The sequence below is a fragment of the Odocoileus virginianus genome, chromosome 25, assembly GCF_023699985.2.
Source record: "Odocoileus virginianus isolate 20LAN1187 ecotype Illinois chromosome 25, Ovbor_1.2, whole genome shotgun sequence".
Taxonomy (NCBI): Eukaryota; Metazoa; Chordata; class Mammalia; order Artiodactyla; family Cervidae; genus Odocoileus; species Odocoileus virginianus.
Genome location: NC_069698.1, coordinates 46,525,988 through 46,542,775, shown reverse-complemented (window position 1 = coordinate 46,542,775; position 16,788 = coordinate 46,525,988). Strand labels below are relative to the sequence as shown.

The 16,788-nt window shown below is 41.0% G+C and overlaps 1 protein-coding gene across 7 annotated transcripts in view; it reads left to right on the top strand.

Annotated features, from left to right (window-relative positions):
- The window catches only part of GRIK1 (glutamate ionotropic receptor kainate type subunit 1), a 445,118-nt gene that overhangs the window by 319,980 nt on the left and 108,350 nt on the right, over positions 1-16,788 (top strand). For all 7 annotated transcript variants that reach the window (XM_070455128.1, XM_070455129.1, XM_070455130.1 and 4 more), the window contains exons 6-7: positions 435-608; positions 13,224-13,367. In XM_070455128.1, the coding sequence (XP_070311229.1) occupies positions 435-608; positions 13,224-13,367 (318 nt within the window). The remainder of the gene's footprint in view (positions 1-434; positions 609-13,223; positions 13,368-16,788) is intronic.

The window sequence follows — 16,788 nt, the reverse complement described above, 5'->3', positions numbered from 1 at the left end:
ACATCACCACTCAGAACCTCAGTTTCCTCATCTAGAAAAGAAAGGCAGTGTACGAATGGACACAAAGGCCCCTTTCAACTCCCCAGAGGACTGTATCCTTAGGACTAAAATTCTCTAGCTTCTCAGAATGGCATATCCTGTGTCCAAGGGCTTGCTAATTATTGGCAGCTTAATTCCTGTTCTCAGTTTATACAAACTCTTACAGTATTGCAAAAACAAATAGATGAAAATGAAAATTATTGCTGCCTTAGAATTTGCCAGGCAGCATGCTAATGAAGAACAACAGGAAATGTTATTTCATAGAACCAGTGTGATGATGGCTGCCATGCTTATTTTAATCTGTTTGTTGCTTCTGCAAGCATTAGCTCTCTTTTGCATCAAGAACACTGAAAATATTAACTGTTTCTACTTTTATCACTTTTAATACTGCACAGGACTTATTTGCTTTAGATCTGGAACTCTATAGGTACAGTGGTGTAAACATGACTGGGTTTCGGCTGCTAAATATTGACAACCCCCACGTGTCTGCCATCATCGAGAAGTGGTCCATGGAGAGATTGCAGGCCCCACCCAGGCCTGAGACTGGCCTTTTGGATGGCATGATGACAGTAAGTAGCTTTAAATAAAATTATTTGAGATGTTTGACTTCCTCAGGGGTTAGGTTAAGAATATCATATGCTTTCTATGGGCTATCCTGGTAGCCCAGGTGGTAAAGAATCTGCCTTCAATGCAGGAGACCCAGGTTCCATCCCTAGGTCAGGAAAATCCCCTGGAGAAGAGAATGGCTATCCACTCCAGTATTCTTGCCCGGAGACTTCTATGGACAGAGGAGCCTGGCGGGCTACAGTCCTGCGGGTTGCAAAGAGTCGGACACAACCGAAGTGACTTAGCACACAGATAGCATGCTTTCTATCGTGCAAAGGAAACATGTTATAACCTGTGCCTAGACTTGTATGCGAGGAGGAGGAAGGATTTTTATGGATTTTGAGAGCTTGGGCATGGCAACTGTCAAAAACTGCGTTTTTCAACTTCCTGACAGTAAGGGCCTCAGATTAAAAGGTAAATGCAAGACTGTCACCACTGTCAGCTAAATGGGGTCAAAGCTTAAACCAAAACAAGGGGAAGTGGGAAAAGGGTTACCCCTGGGAACGTGGCCTTGGGAAGGAGAGAGGGAAAGAGGAGGAACAAGCTGCCTGTAGATGTTCCTTCAGAATCAGTTTGCTCTCCTTGCTTCTGCCACATCTCAGCAAGCAGAGGCACACGTGGAAAAATCCAGATTTCCATACGGTTGGAGTGTTCACATTCTTCTTGTCCAGGGTGCAGGAAGGCGCACCTTTGCAGGCACTCACAATGCTTTACACCAGCCATATGTCGCTCTCAAAGCAGATGCCAAGCCTGCCTCCTACGGAGAGAGAGGTACTCTGCTAACACATAAATTGCAAACTGCCTCATCAGAGAGCTTCTCACTAACATCATCTGTCTCTTGTTGTCAAATGCACCTACCCTAGCTTTATTTCTCTAATGAAGCTCCCTGTGTGATGGAAGAAAATTGCAGGAAATAAAAAAAAAAATCTCTATGTCAGAACAGTGTCATCCAAGGGAAAAGATATTGGGAATGCGGGCAGGTAATAGCATTTTAAATTGGCATAGTATTTCATTCTCTGTTCCCATCATCGGGAGAAACACTCTTGCTTTTAAGATGCAATTTACTGATAACTGAAAGGCATCATCTCACAGATAAATAAACCTGGGATTTCTCTTCTTTTTCTATCTTTTTTGAACAAGGTACAAACGAAAAAAAAAAGAAGAAATGAATTAAGTGGTTCTCGATGATTCCATGTTTAAGGTCCCTGTCTTTTGTTCAAATCTGAAATAACTCTTAAAATATACAAAGTGATCTGAGAGATAATGATGGAAAGCATTTTGGTACAAATGAGCCTTGGGATGACTTGAAACATTGCTTTGAATAAGAAGTAGAAAATATCCAAGGAAATGCTAGACTTCTGAAAGGGAAGATAAAGAAAGAGAAAGAAAGGGAGGGAGGGAAGGAGAGAGAGAGACTAAAAAACAGTTGCTGGTATATTTTTCCTCCTGGAGTTGTAATTCCAATGTGTTCAAATACGGTTCAAAATCTTCTGTCCACCCTTTACCCCCACTTCTCAAACAAGATCTCTATCACAGGATGAGATTGCAAGTCATTTTTACCTGTGTTCCTTGAGCACCACTGAAAGAGTTAGAGCTTGGACCTACTTTAATACAGATGTGAATTCATGCCAGACATTAATTATTCATCACAAGTATGTCTTAATTTATCAAAAACAAAAATTGCCCATTGTCTTCAATTATACTGAGCTGACAGAAGAGTTTGTGCATATTGACTGAGATGAGACAAAGCATTGAATGAGGCAGTTCCCACCCAGTCAGGCTCACCAGTCCTGTGGACAGGAAGCATGGCAGCCCCAGGTCCCCAGGGATGAGAAACTCTCTCTAGAGTTTACTATACTCTTCTCATCTAACCAGAGGAGTCACTGTTATTAGCATTGCTGTTGTTGTTATTATTATAAACTCTAAAAGGAAATAGGCCTTTATTAGAACAGAAGGTGGCTCAGCAGGTTGCTATAAAAGTGGGCAGAGCAACTATGTTAGATTATGACATTACTGGTGAAAAACAGTGATAACTCTCAGTTGGCTAAGAGCCTTGCCATTGATCCTGTGAAGCATATGTTGACCTGTATTTTTTCAAAGAGTCCATTTTGCAGTTCACTGTTTCCTTTTGGCTAATTTGGGAGTATAGAAACAGTCACAGGAAGCTTAAAGGGCAAGTATAATAAGAGAAACCAACTCTGAATATTCACTGGAAGGACTGATGCTGTAGCTGAAGCCCCAATACTTTGGCCACTTGATGTGAAGAGCTGACTCATTGGAAAAGACCCTGATGCTGGGAAAGATGGAGGACAAGAGGAGAAAGGGGGCAAAAGAGGATGAGATGATTGGATAGCCCATCACTGACTTGATGGACATGAGCTTGAGCAAACTCTATGAGACAGTGAAGGACAGGGAAACCTGGCTTGCTGCAGTCCATGGGGTTGCAAAGAGTCAGACACGACTTAGCAACTGAACAACAGCAACAATAAGGGCATCTGATGGACTGATGGTTGAGTGAAGAGAGCACACCCCAGGCCCCCAAGACCAGGCCCAGTGTTAACAAGTCTTTGTTCTCAAATGGCCTCTGAACTCAAACTCCTCCTTCTCTACCTTAAAGATAAAAACTCCTTTGGTTTCAATTCCACTGTGTCTATATATCTCCGGTCCATACTTCATTCATTATTATTTTGTTTCTAAATTTTTATTGAAGCATAGTTGCTTTACAATGTTGTGTTATTTCCTGCTGTGAGTCAGGCATCAGTTCAGTTCAGTCACTCAGTTGTGTCCGACTCTTTGCGACCCCATGGACTGCAGCATGCCAGGCCTCCCTGTCCATCACCAACTCCCGGAATTTACTCAAACTCATGTCCATTGAGTCAGTGATGCCATCCAACAACCTCATCCTCTGTCGTCCCCTTCTCCTCCCGCCTTCAATCTTTCCCAGAATCAGAGTCTTTTCCAATGAATCAGTTCTTCTCATCAGGTGGCCAAAGGATTGGAGGTTCAGCCTCATTATCCGTCCTTCCGATGAATATTCAGGACTGATTTCCTTTAGAATGAATTGGTTGGATCTCCTTGCAGTCCAAGGGACTCTCAAGATTCTTCTCCAACACCACAGTTCAAAAGCATCAATTCTTCAGCACTCAGCTTTCTTTATAGTCCAACTCTGATATCCATACATGACTACTGGGAAAACCATAGCCTTGACGAGATGGACTTTTTTTGGCAAAGAAATGTCTCTGCTTTTTAATAAGCTGTCTAGATTGGTCATAACGTTTCTTCCAAGGAATAAGCATCTTTTAATTTCATGGCTGCAATCACCATCTGCAGTGATTTTGGAACCCCCCAAAATAAAGTCTGTCACCATTTCCACTGTTTCCCCATCTATTTGCCATGAAGTGATGGGACCAGATGCCATGATCTTAGTTTTCTGAATGTTGAATTTTAAGCCAACTTTTTCACTCTCCTCTTTCACTTTCATCAAGAGGCTCTTTAGTTCTTCTTTGCTTTATGCCATAAGGGTGGTGTCATCTGCATACCTAAGGCTTTACTGATATTTCTCCCAGCAATCTTGATTCCAGCTTGTGCTTCTTCCAGCCCAGCATTTCTCATGATGTACTCTGCACACAAGTTAAATAAGCAGGGTAACAATATACAGCCTTGACATACTCTTTTTCCTATTTGGAAATGTTTTTCTACATCCACTTCTAACTGTTGCTTCCTGACCTGCATACAGATTTCTCAAGAGGCAGGTCAGATGGTCTAGTATGCCCGTCTCTTTCAGAATTTTCCACAGTCTGTTGTCATCCACACAGTCAAAGGCTTTGGCATAGTCAATAAAACAGAAATAGAAGTTTTTCTGGAACTCTCTTGCTTTTTCAATAATCCAACGGATGTTGACAATTTGATCTCTGGTTCCTCTGCCTTTTCTAAAACCAGCCTAAACATCTGGAAGTTCACAGTTCATGTCTTGTTGAAGCCTGACTTGGAGAATTTTGAGCATTGCTTTACTGGCGTTGAGATGAGTGAGTCCGGCATACGTATACATATATGCCCCCTTTTTTGGATTTCCTTCCCATTTACATTAATTCAGAGCAATGCGCCGAGTCCCCTGTGTTATGCAGTAGGTTCTCACTAGTTATGCTTTATGCAGTGTCCATGGAGTATATAGGTCAGTCTCAGTCCCCCAAGTTATCCCACAGTGCCTTTCCCCACTTGGTGTCCATGTGTTCGTTCTCTGAGTCTATATCTGTGCTTCTGCTTTGCAAATAGGTTCATCTTTACCATTTTTCTAGATTCCACATTTTGGGCTAATATGAAAGATTTGTTTTTCTCTTTCTAACTTACTTCATTCCTGCATCTCTAGCATTTGCTGCTTCCAGGGCTAATGTTCCCCTATTCAGGTTTGCTCAAAGGTTACATCCCTGAAGACACTGTCTATGAGCCTGCTACCTAGTCTAGAACCCCCTCTTTCTCTTATTCTTCCTCCGCTAGCCTGTGTTACTTTTCTCTGTGACCCTGGTGCCGATAGGTCACATTCAGATCTGTTTGTTTGGTGCTATCACCTGCAAGGATATAAATACATGAAGCTGGAAATTCTGTATTTTCGTATTCTGCTCTGTTCTCAACACTAGGAAGAGGCTGGCACAAAACAGACCTTCAATAAACACGCATTTAATAAAAGAATTAATGTACTAAATAATTGAGGTCTACTATGTATGAACTGAGGTCTACTAAGACTCAAGATATTAAATGAAAAATATGCACGTAGCCCTGAGATAATACTGCAAAAGTCCAAAGAGAGCTTCTATAAATGAGAAATGGGCACGATTAATAAAAATAGAGGTTATCCTAAAGTAATAATATTATTTCAAAAATTAGTCATACACTAACCACTATTGATAATTAAGTAATACTCTTTTAATGAAATTGCTTTCTCCAAAATCACATGCCATTTCCTCACTGTTCTCCAAAGTGAATCTCCCTGTAGTCCTTAATCTTTGTGGATGCCAAGTACATGTACAGGTGCCCTTATGAACATAAAATATAGGATATTTTTAAAAACCTATATATTTTGACATTCCATCTACTTATCTACTTTTCAATGTTTTAACAAGAATTTCTTAGAACATTATGCACTAAAAATATCTTCAAAGCATATTATTATGTCAGAACACATTCAAACCTGAAAATATGTAAATCCAAGAATTTTGACTTCAGAGGTAAGACATATATATATTAATAATAAAAAAATTGACATTAAAAACAGGGTCAAAACTGAGTTAATTAAGAAAACTGTTACTGAGTCAAGAGTACAAAAATAGTGAAACTCATTATTTAAAAACACCTTGAGATTTAAAAAGAGTGTTTTACCAACTGAAGTGTTAGTTAACTGAATAGAGTGATTTTGTAAAATGTACTTCATTTCTTTTCTCTACGGTTAAATTTCTCTCTTGGACTAATTCAGTCTATTGGGTTTTGAGGATAGACTTTGGTAATGGAGTGGCCCATTCTCAGATGGATTCTTCTCTGATTGTGAACCAAAATTCTGTGTGATTCAATATGACACAGAGCCATGGAAACAGCAAAGCATTGATCTGTCATCTGCCTTCCCAGTTCTTCAAGTGCATTCACAATATGAAGTTAAGTCAGTACCCTCATCTCACATGCAACTGTTTCCTGTAATGATGATCCATAGAGAAGGCAACTCTGGGTCTCCAACTTGAGAGTCACCCTGAGAGTCTGCTGCCGTCGTGTCTACCCTTCTGATACAACAGGCAGTGGGATTCAGTGGAAAAATCAAGATCTTTCCAGATTAGGGAAACCTAGTTTAGTCCTTCCTATGTCCCTGAATAACTAAATATCTTAAATTGTGTAGCCTCTCTGAACTGCCTAGCTCATCTGCATTCTGTATAATAATGCTTTACAGTGTTACTTTACAAATTCAGTTAGGTAACATACACAAAGCCTTTAGGACATTATATTGAATTTACTTAATGGTACCTGCTGTTTTGCCAATTTGTATTCAATGAAAGAAGAACAAAAGGCTCTCTGAAAGAAGAGATTCTATCTTATTCAAGGCAGGGTCCAATTCTCTACAAAAACACACATTCTTCTGTTTTCAAGTCTAGTCCAAGATGGCCTCTTCCCTGGGATCTGTGTGACCTTATATGACCAATGGCATCACCCAGTTCTGTTTCCCAACTCCACATAAGTCCTCTTTTCCCTATTCTTGTCTTTCTCAAAAGCTGGCAAATACTCACTGAGATTCTCAGTATGTCAACTTCTGTGCCAGCCTTCACTAGAGCTCCTCTCCTAATTACCCAATTTCTAGACAGTGAGTACAAGGTGGTATCTTTGCTACCTTCCACAACCTTCTTCCAAACCCATGCTCACTTGCAAGTTGCTCATCCCTACTTACCTGAGTGCTCACCTACTCTCCTAGCACTTTGGCTCCCTCAGAAGCATCCACCCCACCAGCTTGTGCTCCCTTGCAGGGATCTTGTAGCGAAAACATGGGCCTTCTCACCCTTATCAGAATCCTCGTTTCAAGGGGCATGTCTCAGAAAAAAGAAGGACCAGCTAATTCATACTAAGAGGCAAATTGCTCTTAGCTCTATGTGTGGGTGAGATATTAACATTTTAATAGAGGAAACTAGGAAGTGAGGGGGATGAGGTACTATTTGAAAGCATTTCACTGTTAAGAGAAATGACTTGTTTATCCATATCAGGGTAATGTGAATGTTTCCAAATTTGGAGAGAAGATGGAAAATCCATACATTTCACATATTTGCTCTCCAAAGACTGGGTGGGTCTCCCTTCAGCACCCTGACCTCCTCTAGGTTTTTCCAACAACAGCAACATGCCGGGCAGGGAGCAAAATGTAGAGACTCCATAAGGCTGTCTCAGGCTTTTAGCTCTCATCCCTAAGGTGACATAGCATCTCATTGGTTTGTATTGGAGTCCCCAAGGCCACTTTATTGGGGTCCCCAAGAGCTTCCCTGGTGACTCAGATGGTAAAGAATCCACCAGCAAAGTGGGAGACCTGGGTTCGGTCCCTGGGTTGGGAAGATCCCCTGGAGAAGGGAGAGGCTACCCACTCCAGTATTCTAGCCTGGAGAATTTCATGGACTGTATAGTCCCTCGGGTCACAAAGAGTCGGACACGACTGAGCAACTTTCACTTTCATTTAGGAAGACTCAGAAATCAGAAAAGGTGTTATATTCATAGTTACAATTTGTTACAGAGAAAGGATACAGAGTAACATCAACAAAAGTCACAAAGACCAAGTCTGAATTGACAGTGCACACATCAGCAAAGATGTGTGACAAAATGTATCACATGTTGCCAACCGGGGAAACTCATCTGAGCCTCAATGTCCAGGGATTTTATGGGGGGTCAGTCACATAGGCATAGAGCACCTACCTAGCTGGCTTCAGTTAGTCTCCAGAGACTTCAGAGGTCAAACTGATGTGACAAGGTCCAGAGAACCAAGTGAACAAAAAGAAGCAATCACCATGAGTCACACTGTTAGCATAAACTATTTGCATTACCCACGACCCCAGTGATGCAAAGACACTCTGGTTAGGCAGAATATTCTAAAGAGGCAATCTCCCAGAAGTCAGTCAAAGACGAGTCCTTTCTTTGGAATTTGAGGGGTTTGAGCACCCTAAGTCCTCTGAGTCAATCCTTTATTGCGCATCATTATAATCACCAAAATACTGTGTACTGCAAAGAAGCCCACATTTTTTTTTTTTTTAGGAGAAAACTGGCAGAACTGGTCTTTATTTATTATTATTTTTTTCTTTACTATAGTGGTTTTTGCCATACATTGACATGAATCGGCCATGGATTTGCATGTGTTCCCCATCCCGATCCCCCCTCCCACCTCCCTCTCCACCGGATTCCTCTGGGTCTTCCCAGTGCACCAGCCTTAAGCACTTGTCTCACGCATCCAACCTGGTCTGGCTATATGTTTCACCCTTGATAGTATACTTGTTTCAATGCTATTCTCTCAGAACATCCCACCCTCGCCTTCTCCCACAGAGTCCAAAAATCTGTTCTATACATCTGTGCCTCTTTTTCTGTTTTGCATATAGGGTTATCGTTACCATCTTTTTAAATTTCACATATATGCGTTAGTATACTGTATTGGTCTTTATCTTTCTGGCTTACTTCACTCTGTATAATGGGCTCCAGTCTCATCCATCTCATTAGAACTGATTCAAATGAATTCTTTTTAATGGCTGAGTAATATTCCATAGTGTATATGTACCACAGCTTCCTTATCCATTCGTCTGCTGATGGGCATCTAGGTTGATTCCATGTCCTGGCTATTATAAACAGTGCTGCAATGAACATTGGGGTGCACGTGTCTCTTTCAGATCTGGTTTCCTCGGTGTGTATGCCCAGAAGTGGGATTGCTGGGTCATATGGCAGTTCTATTTCCAATTTTTTAAGAAATCTCCACACTGTTCTCCATAGCAGCTGTACTAGTTTGCATTCCCACCAACAGTGTAAGAGGGTTCCCTTTTCTCCACACCCTCTCCAGCATTTATTGCTTGTAGACTTTTGGATAGCAGCCATCCTGACTGGCATGTAATGGTACCTCATTGTAGAAGCCCACTTTCAATGTGCCTGTTTTGTGATCCATGTGCTGTAAAAATATTCTTTTAGAGGCACTGAGCATGTGGTGTCTTCTAAGCTTTATGTGTAAATAGAATGTGAAAACAAACACATTTGGAAGAATAAAATTTGAAACACTGGCCATTTTTTTTGTATATATTTACTTAAAATGGCTTGAGAGTTGCTGTTTGGTAAGCAGGCCTCTAGCATAAAACTGAAAAGGGGAGGAAATTCAGTGCTAGTTTATTTGTGCTATAAAGTACTTAAATGTCTTCTCAATCTAAGAAAACATTGTATAAAAAGGGAAGCATAATTTCAGAATAGATGATTTTCTTCTTTGAATTTGGAAAGCACCAATCTGGCCTATAGTTTTGAATCTTGTTATTAGCTAGCTCAGTATAGAGACAACCTTGACAAAGAAAGTTGAAATCCGAGTGACTAAGTTAAGTGTATAGAAAAGTTTGACCTTTGGAATTCCTCTCCTCACACTTCTCTATCAAATCAATCATCAATCAGCCAATTAGTGAATATACAAACAAATGTATATTTTAAAAAGCTACATTCCAAGGCCCAAAAGTCCCAGGTCCCCATAGCATGGTAGTTGAGAGCATACGCTCTGAACTCAGCATTCATCCCAAGATGAAATCCTTGCTCCTTCCCTTACTGGCTATATAACTTTAGGCAACTTATTATTAAAGTTATGTCTGGTACATTCAAGCCTCAGTTTCTCTGTCTGTATTTGGGTTTCCCTGGTGGCTCAGGCGGTAAAGAATCTGCCTGCCACTGCAGAAGACGTGGGCTTGATCCCTGGGTCTGGAAGATCTCCTGGAGAAGGAAATGGCTACCCATTCATGTCTTTTCTTTTTTTTTTCTTTTGGCTCGCTTCAGTCTTCTTACATCCATGGAGAATTCCATGGACAGAGGAGCTTGGTGGACTACAGTTCATGGGGTGACAAAGAATTGGACATGATTAAACGACTAACACTTTCACTCTTCACTTTCAAAATGGGGAAAATACCTACTTGGAAGGTTTAATTTCGGTAATTAAAGGAGACAACATGTAAAATGCTTATAGTGTCTAGAATGTAGTTAATCGCCAATGGATATTGATCATGTTGACCTATTAGTTAAACCATTAAATCACCATACAAATACTTGGTTTAGATGCAACTCAGCTTTGTGGTTGAGACTATAAACCCGAACACCAGCATCCTGTGTTTGAATCTTAGCTTTCTCATCACTAGTTTGGGGACAACATGTAACTGTGTCAATTCTTCATCCATAAAGGAGTAGAAATTATGGTGAAGACACAATGACTGCAAAATATTTGGAAGAGTACCTGACATATAAACCAATGTATGTGCATGCTCAGTTGTGTCTAACTCTTTGTGACCCTACGGATTGTAGCTAGCCTGCCAGGCTCCTCTGTCCATGGGATTTTCCCAGCAAGAATACTGGAGCGGCCTGTCACTTCCTCCTCTAGGGGATCTTCTCCACCCAGGGATCGAGCCCATATCGCCTGAATCCCCTGCATTACAGGCATATTCTTTACCGCTGGGCCACTTAGGAAGCCCTGACATATAAATGCTCTATAAATGTCAGCTATTACAATAGACTGCCTTTTAAAAAGGCCCATTCTGTCAATAGATAGACCTTAGACTAATCACTTAATTTCCCTGAATTTCAGTTTTCTGATCTGTAAAATTGATTATATCAGCCTTGAACTGAAATGATCAGAATATTTTTAAGCTTTAACAATTATCACCATCATGGCTTCTACATATCACTCATATTAAGTGTGAGTGAAGCAATTAATCTTAGAAATACATCATAAAACCTTGGAATTATACAGTTTTCACAAAAAATTATTTTAAGGATGAAATAACATTAATTCCTTCATCTAACATTTTTAAAACAACTTTCATGTGTCAAGAACTGTGCTAGCCACTGAAAGATGAAGTTGAGCACTTTTATCGAGAAAGAGATATAAAAAGATTAATATGTTATATGAAAAATGCAATGATAGAGATTGCCCAGAATAATAAGTATTCAAAGTAGACTTATTCTCTGGACTCAAAGACTGATAGAATACAAGATGTAATTCCCCTTAGTTTCTCTTTCTACCTCCATCAAGACATGTTCAATAAATGTTGAATAAATATATGCTGAATAAATCATCTTATTTTGGAAAACTACATCATAGTCTTCATTCTATGACCTAGATTTTTGGTTTAACTATACAAATTACTGGTTATCTGTATGACCCTACACAAATCAATATACTTCCTGGAGGTGAGTTTCCTAAATAATAATAGCTTGATTCATGTGTTCTGTTTATTTTGTGGGGCTGGTGAGAATTTCAAATGAACTAGTATATTTGAAGTTGCTATGAAAATCCTCAAGTAAAATGCAAAGGTATTATATGATTTTATCCTTAAAAAAAAGCACAGGGCAGTACTTCAGAAAATACTGAGAGTATTATGTGAAATTTTGCAAATGAGAGAAATCTCATGAGTCTAAGAATGACATAGCCAACCCCCTGGCCCCAAAGGAATGGCTAGTTCCAGTTTCTATCAGGAAAGCAAGTGCTAACAAGAACACATGTTTTCTGAGCAAGCTGCAAAGGTCTCTTCTTCTGAGGGTCTCTTCCAATCTGCTATTGAATTTCATTCTATGACTACAGTCTTCTTGACTCTGGTCAATGGAAGTGCCCAATATCAGTATGTTTATCTAGAAATCACATGTTGATTTTGCTCACAGAACTCTCTTTCTACAAAATATAATCAAGTAAATAGACAAGAGATAGGTAAACACTGAGAGACAAAATCTGATATTGAAATATTGAGCTTCTGGAAATAGAACTGCCATATGACCCAGCAATCCCACTTCTGGGCATACACACCGAGGATACCAGATCTGAAAGAGACACGTGCACCCCAATGTTCATCGCAGCACTGTTTATAATAGCCAGGACATGGAATCAACCTAGATGCCCATCAGCAGACAAATGGATGAGGAAGCTGTGGTACATATACACCATGGAATATTACTCAGCCATTAAAAGAATTCAGTTGAGTCAGTTCTAAGAGATGGATGAAACTGGAGCCCATTATACAGAGCGAAGTAAGCCAGAAAGATAAAGACCCTTACAGTATACTAACACATATATATGGAATTTAAAAAGATGGTAACGATAACCCTATATGCAAAACAGAAAAAGAGGCACAGATGTATAGAACAGACTTGTGGACTCTGTGGGAGAAGGTGAGGGTGGGATGTTTCAAGAGAACAACATCGAAACACATGTATTATCTAGGGTGAAACAGATCACCCAGGTTGGATGCATGAGACAAGTGCTCAGGCCTGGTGCACTGGGAAGACCCAGAGGGATCGGGTGGAGAGGGAGGTGGGAGGGGGGACCGGGATGGGGAATACATGTAAATCCATCGCTAATTCATTTCACTGTATGACAAAAACCACTGAAATATTGTAAAGTAATTAGCCTCCAACTAATAAAAATAAATGGAAAAAAAATAATAAAGCAGTTAGTACTTTTCAAAAAAAAAAAAAAGAAAAGAAATATTGAGCTTCTAACTCAATGCATTGATAGTTGATCTTAACACTGGGTTTAACAAAGGACACTCCAACCATACCGGTTCTCTGAATGAAGTCTTTTGTGGCTGATCCAAGTTGCTTTTTTCTTTTCTTCTTCCTTTTTTTTTTTTTTTAAGAACTTGAAATGAAGCAGAGCCATGACTACAATTTACTCTGGGGTACAAAGGTATTATTTTAGAGAAAAATAGCTATGGGAGAAGGAAAGATGTCCAGCTGGAGAATAAATGGTTGTTGAGATCAGACAAATAGGAGATGAGGAAGTGGGCAGAGTCATGCCGCAGGTAAAGGGAAGGGAGCAAAGGTGGAGCTGAAGATGTGGCTTGTGCTTTCCTCCACAGACCGAAGCTGCTCTGATGTATGACGCTGTGTACATAGTGGCCATTGCCTCCCACCGGGCTTCCCAGCTGACCGTCAGCTCCCTGCAGTGCCACCGACACAAGCCCTGGCGCCTTGGGCCCAGATTCATGAATCTGATCAAAGAGGCAAGTGACACTTGTTCACAGTTCAGCTCTTTTTCTGGCTTAGTGCTTCTGGCCTTGTTCACATGATGAAGTCTTCCAATTTGGCTCTGTTGGCATGATGTCTTTTGGTGAGGTCCTTCCCATTTGGCTTTGTTGGCATGAAGTCTATAAGAAAGGAGAAGTCATCATCATCAACCCGTCTGCTGGGAATTCACGGGTAAAAATGTGTGTAGAAGAACTACCAGGAACTTTCTAGTGTGATGCTGAGAAGCTTTCAAAAGCTACCGGATTATAACATGCACCTTCCTTTATTGCAGTTCAGGCCCCAGCTACTTCTGGCCCTCCACATGTGTTCATAAGAACTCACAGGTGCTTCTTCTATGGCCTGTTGAGTCATGGGGTAGGTCGGTCCATCATTGAAGAGAACCAGAGATAGTTTCCCCATTCTCAGCCTCTAGTCCCAGTGGTTTCCCTAAGTCATGGTTCTATAGGACTGAACAGAAGGCGCTCTTTGTTCTAATGATACACTGATTACGTCACCAATTGTCACCTAACTGAAAAATCTGGTACCTTTCGAAACCTACGCCATGTACTGAAGGATTTTCAAGAGTACAGGGTTTAGGGAGGAGGTGAGTTCTCACTCTTACCCTGCGCACCCTTCCCTTTTCTCAAAGACAATTTAATTTCTCTTCACTGGATCCTGTTCTAAGATCTTGAGATGCCTTCTAGGTATGTATTCTTGGATTATCTTTGACTCCAACACACACCTCGGAGTGTGTCTGGACTTGACAAGATGATATAAGGTATTTGGGGGCAGGCGAGTCTGACTGAGGATACATATGCTATGATGCTGTTCTAATGCTTTCTCTATGGGATCAGAGATTTACCTCTCAAGTGAAGAGTATCTTTATTCCTTTCTGCACTGGAGAAGGTTGGGGTGAGACAAAGCCTTAACAGAGAAGAGTGGCAGGGAGCACAGTTCAAGAAAATAATGCCCAGTCAAGAGGAAGGGAGATATCTAAAGAAAGATGCCTACTTTGGGCTTCATCTTGCTGGTCGCTTGTGCACCTACAGACCCCTTTTCAGGCTCTATCTACTTCTTCTTTGAAGTCTGACTCTGATCCATAAGGGTCAGGAGCAGAGAGACAGGAGGTATGAAGGTTAACAGGCTACCCAGGCTCCTTGTAAATAACCAAGGTTATTTACAAGGCTGAGGCTGAAGTGTGGCAAGCAACAAAGTGCCTTGGACACATAATCTAAGGAGGCACTCACTCTCAAGTTTGAATCCTGCACATGCAGAAGACTGAGAAGGACTGCTTCTTTGAATTTTGTGCCTTGGGCACCTCTCTTACCTCACTCTATTCCTGGCAAGGTTATTTGGGTTAAATTCCACCTCCACTGACATGTACAAGCAATGTAACCTGGGTAAGTAATTTAGACTCCCTGTGTCTCAGTTTTCTCATCTGTAAAATGGGAATAACACCTTCTATCTCACATCAGTATTATGAGGATAACGAGTAAAATTCTTGGGAAGAACAGGACAGGGACATAATAAGAATCTGAAATATGAGCTATTCTCTTACCATTGGAAAGGACTGCTCACAACAGCCCTCATTCGGTTTTACTGAGGATGATGCCAGGAATCTAAAACTGGCAACAGCAACAACAGCAACAAAGAAATCACAATTGGGCATGAAATGTAATACCCTTTCTGACAGTTACAGAAATCTGACATACTGTGCCTAATAGGAAAACATCACACAGCCTCTCCTTTCCCCATAGTGATCATGGCTATGTCCTGAATCGCCCATTCAGACCACCTTGATCTTTAACAACAAAACAGCTTGTTTCCTTTTATCTCATCCCAGAGCAAGAGGAGGCATGAGACCATATTACAATTTAGTATCAAACACTCTGGAGCACCCCAAGCACCTTTTTTCCTTATATTTGAGTTGCACACGAAGATGAAATTACCAAGTCGTATTTAGATATGTGTAAAGAAATAATGAGCTCGAAGAGGAGGAACCACATTGAAAGCAAAACAGCATTTTACATTCATTTACTCCAAAGAATAAATTCCCCATCCTCAGGCTCCACAGCTGGGGTACAAGGGGAGACGCATTAGAAAGCTCGAGTTCATGTTTTCTTTTGTCTCCTGAGTCACGATGTCTTCTACTGCCTTTGGCAGGGTTTAGGCACCTGCAGAGAAGATGGAAAATCAGATAAAGAGTGATGCCCTGGCCTGTTGAAAGACTTGCACTGAGGGAATTTTAAGACAAACTAAAACATGCAAAAGTGAGAAAATGCAGATATTTCTTTCAATGAACACCTAATACAACAAGACTTTGCAACCATCAGATGTGATCTGTTGTTGTTTAGTCTCTCCGTCATGTCTGAATCTTGTGACCCCATGGCCTGTATAGCCTGCCAGACTCCTCTGATGATGGGATTTTCCAGGCAAGAATACTGGAGTGGGCTGCCATTTCCTTCTTCAAGGGATCTTCCCAACCCAGGGATCGAACCTGTATCTCCTGATTTGGCAGGTGGATTCTTTACCACTGAGCCTCCAGGGAAGCCCATCAGGTTTGATTAGGAAACATAAGTCCCTTGGTCCTTTCTCTGAGTAACTGTTACTTTCTAAGCTATTTCCAAAACTGTAATCAGAAATAACGTAAAGAAGCAAGTCAGCAGATTGCATGTATGAGAGAAGATCAAATGAATCGCAGGAGGTAAATTTCCGGAGCAGAGAGGTATATGCAATGTGCACTAATCCCTGGCAATCCACACATGTTTAGAGTCAGGAAGCCTTTCAGGCTGGTCTCTCAAGCTGGCAACCTTTCAGTGTTTCAGGCTGACCAGAAAGAGAGAAAGAGTTAAAGACTATTTTAAACATGATAGTGTAGGTTATAGTGTTCTCTCTTTGGGTTTTTGCTAAATGAGTACATATGAGATTAATAATCCCCACTCAACAACCAGGACTCCATTATACAACTAATATTAACTTAGGTGACGCTAGTGGTAAAGAACCCACCTGCCAATGCAGGAGACACAAGAGATGCAGGTTCGATCCCTGGGTCGGGAAGACCCCCTGGAGGAGGGCATGGCAACCCACTCCAGTATTCTTGCCTGGAGAATCCCCATGGACAGAGGAGCCTGGTGGGCTACAGTCCATAGGGTTGCGAAGAGTCAAATATGACTGAAATGATTTAGCACACAACTTAGTACATCTCTCTGAAATTATAAAATGTGGTTTCTACTGTCTACCAATATAAATTCTATCAGTACACGGTGGAGGAATGGCAGATTTCATCCACATTCATTTGAACCCTCACTTTTCAGCAGGATATGCAGGGTCCTTAATGATCCCTTCCTGACCTCCTATGCCGCCTCTCTCATCTCCTGCTTCCATCCCAACACTCGCTGAATTCACTGTGACTCCTCG